Source organism: Cupressus sempervirens, chromosome 4 (assembly GCF_028749045.1).
Source record: "Cupressus sempervirens isolate cs-2001-9-10 chromosome 4, ASM2874904v1, whole genome shotgun sequence".
Lineage (NCBI taxonomy): Eukaryota > Viridiplantae > Streptophyta > Pinopsida > Cupressales > Cupressaceae > Cupressus > Cupressus sempervirens.
In genome coordinates, this window is record NC_143121.1 from 528,589,419 (window position 1) to 528,595,418 (window position 6,000).

Genomic DNA, 6,000 nt, shown 5'->3' on the forward strand with positions numbered 1-6,000 from the left:
TTAATCTAAGATAATCATATGCGACAATCAGAAATCAGATATGCAAATTGAGTTTTGAACTATTTGAATCTATATGACACAATATTAAATGAGTAAATGACATTACTATTAGTCTTGGTTACCGATTTGGATGCATGTTGATGTGTGTGTGTGCGCGCGCGCGCACGCTATATATATGTAAAGTGTGTATACTATGTATATGCAAAGAAATGAAAGAAATATACAAAACTAAAACATTTGATAGTATAATACTTGAAACTTCACCAACACATATTCACATTGAAATTCAAATATTCAATAAGATTATAAACCATATCATATATGTCTATGTCCACAATTCTAATGCAAATCAGCAAATCATCACAATTACAAAATCAAAATATAATTCATCATCCAATGTTCATCAATCCAAATCCCAATCATTCGGATTCACAAGAAAATCATCATCTCTTTTAGGGCTGTTTTAGGGTTTAGGAGCAAAATACTAGTTGAAAAATGTATTTCCCAATGTACTAATAAAGTGTTTTGAGTGGCAAAAATTAGCAAAACAGGATTTTCAACTATTTGGGCCCGTAGAAGCTACTGGAGGTGCCTGGATGCTCACGGAAGATGGTTGGAAGTCACTTCCAACCAGCCGGAGACGAGTGGAATCCATTTTGCCAGAAGCCACTTCCAACCAACTGGAGGTGGGCAGAAGCCATTAAATGGCTTACATCTGCCTCTGACTAGCTAGAAGATGGCTTCTACTTGCCTTTGACTAGCTGGGGGTGGAAGATTGTCGGAAGTCACTTCCAGCCAACCGTAGGCGGGTGGAATCCATTTCACCAAAGCCACCCACCTCCGACTGGCTAGAAGTGACTTCTAGCTAGCTTCCACCCTCCTCCGCTGCCAAATCCACCTCTAGTCACAATCGCTTCCGCCTTTGCAGGCAAGAACCTGAATCAGGATCTAAGCTATTAGTCTTTAGTATTTGCCTTTGGTTTAAATGTTCAATGTTCATACTTAAAAGTTTCCATTGTTCCTATTCTCGAAGCACTATGTTATGAATCTATGATATTTGTTGGAATTTATTAAATTATATTATAAACAAAATTGTTGTCTCCAAGTACTCCTATCTCCTATTTTTGAGAAATAGTTGTATTAATACTGGAGACCTCAAATTCTCCCCATCTCGTTGAGACTTTACTTAATTTATCCTAAATTTCTCAATTAGGGTTTGAATTAGGGCATTCCCTGATAGAATTGGTTATCTATCTTATTAGATTTAAGCTATCTTTAACACTCATATCCAACCTTACTACTATTTCAAGTCAAGGATGGAAGGTGTAAGTGTTATCCAAGTTGCCTAGAAACCAACAATGGATTCCCTCAAAGTTTACAAGTCCAAGTCTGTACCACAAAGGCTTACAAACGGTGACCCCTACCCTCTCTTGGGATAAGATCCATTTGCTTGGATTCAAACAAGCCCCTCCTTGGTAACTGTGACAGGGAAATGTGAATCAAGGAAGAAATGTGAATGAAGATGTTTATAGTTCAATTAAGGAACAACTCCCCACAACTTGAGCATAAAACTGGTAGATGAAAAACCCTTAAGGAAGAGAGAAGAGGAATGTCTATTGAGTATTCTAGTAGTTTTAGGGACAAATTAGCAGTACAACATGGAATCCGCCACCTACAACACCAGCATAAGTGCCCACTGTTCTTTAAATGGTAGGAATGCAGAAAACAAGGGAAATTCTGATCAAAATTATACGTCAGGGGATTAGACTTCAGAGAAATGCAGCAGCAGATACAAAAACACACTAAAACTTAATGTCCCTGATCTTGTATTGCAATACTTTCTCACTTCTTCCGGGATACTTGTATTATTTTGATGATGATTTAAGCGAATATTTTAATTTCTAAGAATAATCTTTATCAATTTGTCTGTCTTGTGGAACCACCCACACAACAGCAAACTTTTACAAAAACATGCCTAAATTAGAGAAATAGCCAGTTCTTTCTAGAGAATGGAACTCCTCTTCTAAATTTTGGTCAGAAATTCCCCTGCGCTGGTAAATTTGGACCGGGGAATGTGATAATAAAAAACAGACACAATTTTTTTCCAAAATTTTGTATCTCGTCACAATCCAACCCTGGCTCACATGCCAATGAAGCGATGGCTACAGGCCTATAAGAATTCAAGAAATGGATTAATTACCCGGAGCCCTTTTCCGCGATGGATGACTATGCTTCCAAACACAATGGCCAGAAGCACATAATTCAACAAGGATTGAGATGTAGGCACATTAATACCTGCAAAGCATTTATGACAATGAAGTTAGAAAGACATCAAATTTCAGAACAATATGTTAAAGCATAAACCATGAAAGGCAAATTGTAGGTCAGACCTCGCCGTGCAAGTTCAGAGGAGGAGAATCCAGTGGACGTTATAAGCAAAGATACCACTTGCCCTAAAAACAGAGCTATGACCGTTCGCCTGGAACACAAATCTCTTACACTCTTCATTCTGCTCGCATCACTCAACCAATTGATTACAGAATGTAAATTACCTACTGCAATCCTGCCTGAAGAAAAAATTGAAGAGAATTCTTAAGAATTCAGATTTTCTGCCTGATGAAAAATTTGAAAAAGAATTCTTCAGCATTCAGATTTTCTACAGCCAGTTGAAATTCCAGATGGTATGACAGCCATTGAAGGTGATTGACTCAACTGGTACTTGCTAATCTTGGTGGGACGGAAAAAGATTCGGGTCGGCATTGGGTCCCGCTGAAGTTGGAAAATCAGTCTGCGGCCTATCGATGATTACACGCTGTACGCCTCGTTCTTTTCAACGGCGCTAAATCATTGTCACGGTCAATCCATTCGGCTTGTTCCCTCCGCATCCCTCTACTTAGAATTGACAATGTGTTATTATTATTATAATTTGCTTTATTTTGTACAGTTTGTAGGTTGAATATTGGTGTCAATGTCATGATGGCACTCCCTCCTAATAATAAATAATTAGTATGTTAGGTTATGGAAAGTGATTTAAAATGCAGATATTGGTTTTCAATTAATTTTGGAGTATAATATGAGTGGATATAAAAGTTTAGTATTCTATGATATTTTATATTAATTTTTATTTAATTTCAAAAGGTGTTTTTATATGTGGAGTAAAAGGATTTTAATCTTGGACTACCTATTTATTGGTTATTTTTAAGTTTTGTGTTAAATATTTGAAGTTAAAAGGTGGTGTCAATGTCATCATGATATTTTTTATTGGTCACACCTAGTGATGTTAGGTTATAGAGGGCGATTTGAAAAATTATATAGCAGTATCATAGAATATAATAGAATATGATAATAATTTTTATGATTTTGTATTAATATTTTACTTTTTAGTAGAAAAATATTTTGAAGTGTGTGAAAAGTTTATAAAATTATTATGCACTTTTAGTTTAATTTGTGTACATTTGACACTTAGTTCATTTATTGTCTTAGAGTTTCCAATTTACCTTTGCATGCAACCTTAGCACCAATTTCTAGGGATTCCACAATAATAAAAATAAAGTCATTGATCATGTCTCTTAAAATTGATGTTAGGGCTTTACACATGGTTCCTTGTTAGCCTTCAACTTTTCTTAGCAAAGAATGTGATTAGATTTCTCTTTTATAGTCAATTTTCATCATCAATTGAACAATTTCTAATTATATAATCACTTTTACTATGTTTTCATAAACATTCATATTCTTTCCCATTTCTTTCCTAATCATTCCTAATGAGTCCCAATATTCCCTAATCGTGTCATAAACAAGCCTAATTGATCAAAATCATTCTCTTCCCCCTTACTGATAGGATAATTTTATTATTTGATTAACTTATCAATTTCTAGTAATTAATCAATTTTGAAATAATTAGATAACATTTTATTATTTATTCTTTTGTTTTCCCAATCACATTCTCACCTTCTAATAGTAGTCACCATTTTACATTTGATTTTTCAACATTTATCCCATTGTCCCCCAATTTTTGGTAAACTTTCTCGTACATGATCATAATCATTCATCTCTCCTAAGTTGAATTAAATCTTTGCAATCTTTTCTATCTAAATCATTTGTGCTTGAACTTTCTCGTACATGATCATAATCATTCATCTCTCCTAGGTTGAATTAAATCTTTGCAATCTTTTCTATCTAAATTATTTGTGCTTGCAACTCATTTACAGCATTGTTTTAGAGATTTGGAAAGAGGGTCAGTGATTGGAGATTCATAAGGGAGTTCATGTTTTGAATTTTGCATTTTTTTGTTTTGTTTATGCACTTTACTATTTTTCCTCCTCACGGTAGTTTGATTTTACATAGATAAGACAACTTAGGATTTTCAATTGATTGTGTTTACATGTTAAATTTTAACTACACAATTGTAAAAGAGTGGAACAAGTATATAATTGGATGATAGGCTTTGTGTGGGAGCTTTGCCCTCATAAAATTACTTTTTTGTCTAGAAATTGTCATCCCTTTTTGTTGATTGTTTTTTACTAGTTTTCATCTTACTCTACTTTTGACTGTTACTTTTTTCTTATTTATTTAGAAAATTAATTTGTTGTTATCTCAAATTTCAACTTATATTTTTTCCCCTATTTTTAAGTTTTGATTTTTTAGCCAATAGGCAATTTGTGTGAACTTTCTTCTTAGAAATTCAATTTTTAACAAAAAAGTTGTCAATTGGTCAAAAAAGTTGTGAGTTGGCTAAGTTGTCAATTTGGCCATAAAATTGTAAATCCTTCTCGTTAATTATTTATCTACAAGTTTTTATTTCACTCCACTTTAAACTCTTGTTTTGATATTTATTAGTTGTTATCTCCACTTTTAACTTCTTCTTTTTTCTATTTATTTAAAAAAAAAGGTGTGATCTCCACATTAGCTCATGTTGTGATCTCTATTTATTGAACTTTTGATTTATAAAATTTATTTTTTATATTAGTTTAGCTTTTTCTTTAAAAAAAATTTGATCGGTAAATGATCGAAGCCTTTGATTATATTAATCTAATAATATAAAAATACAATAGAGTATCTATGTTCAAATAGGCACTGGTAGGAAAGAATGGAGAAGAAAACCTTTAGTCTTGCTTGGGACCATAGTCCTTTATTTTTACATAATTAAAAGGGGCATACCCCAATTGACATTTTCCACAATTTTATTGTCATTACAAGGAGAAAGACAAGAATTCTTTTCTGAATTTATAATCTTTGATTATTCCTATACCGATCAATCATAATCCTGTGTCTAAGATGACTAGTTCAACCAGAACTTTGTACTCTTAGAAGGTACTTCTTCTTAGCTATTGTCTAATGTGCTTGCACCTTACTCTCCTGCTACTCAATTATACAACTTAAAGCAGGCATTAGTGTTGTTAGTTAAAAATATTTAATGACTTGAATTTGTGGCAGGATATTACTAAAATACTTTAGTTATCCATGAGGGACAAGGATATTGGAATCAAACCCAATTAGATGCTAATCTCTCTAATTTGACATAATATACATTTCTAATATAAGTTTGATCCTAACATTCTTTAATCAAAAGAAAACATTTTTAATTATTCTGAGTCCTACTATAGCGGGTATTAGCATATTAATCTTGAAATCACTGGACTTTTATAAATTAATTCTTTCATAAATGGGGTAATTACTGCCCTTACTTATTTAAAGAACACCATATTAAGAATTTGTTCTTTTAGAGTTACCTCTGTTGATTGCTCTAAATGACATCCTAATTACCCTTTTAGGATGCTTTAAGTCATTCAAATCTGCTCAGGCTTATTATCATGAGTAGAATGATATCCTCTTGCATTCACATAACATTACTTATACGCAACTAAACACAGAACCTACAATTATTAAGCAAATAAGAATAGGTCTTAAGCAAATTTAGTCTAGAGGAAGCAAAGGGGCAAAATTAATCTCACCATTAATATAGAAATACCATCATATATATTAATATCAACATGATTTTAC

The 6,000-nt window shown here is 32.9% G+C and overlaps 1 protein-coding gene across 2 annotated transcripts in view; it reads right to left on the reverse strand.

Annotated features, from left to right (window-relative positions):
• The window catches only part of LOC149562256 (uncharacterized), a 158,700-nt gene extending 155,789 nt beyond the window's left edge, over positions 1-2,911 (reverse strand). Inside the window, exons 1-3 of one of the 2 annotated variants that reach the window (XM_089825790.1) lie at positions 2,714-2,911; positions 2,391-2,567; positions 2,201-2,295 (exon numbers count right to left, since the gene is read on the reverse strand). In XM_089825790.1, the coding sequence (XP_089681916.1) occupies positions 2,201-2,295; positions 2,391-2,508 (213 nt within the window). In that variant the 5' untranslated portion in view covers positions 2,509-2,567; positions 2,714-2,911. The other variant, XM_089825789.1, reaches the window with a different exon arrangement.
• Positions 2,912-6,000: the final 3,089 nt, after the last annotated feature.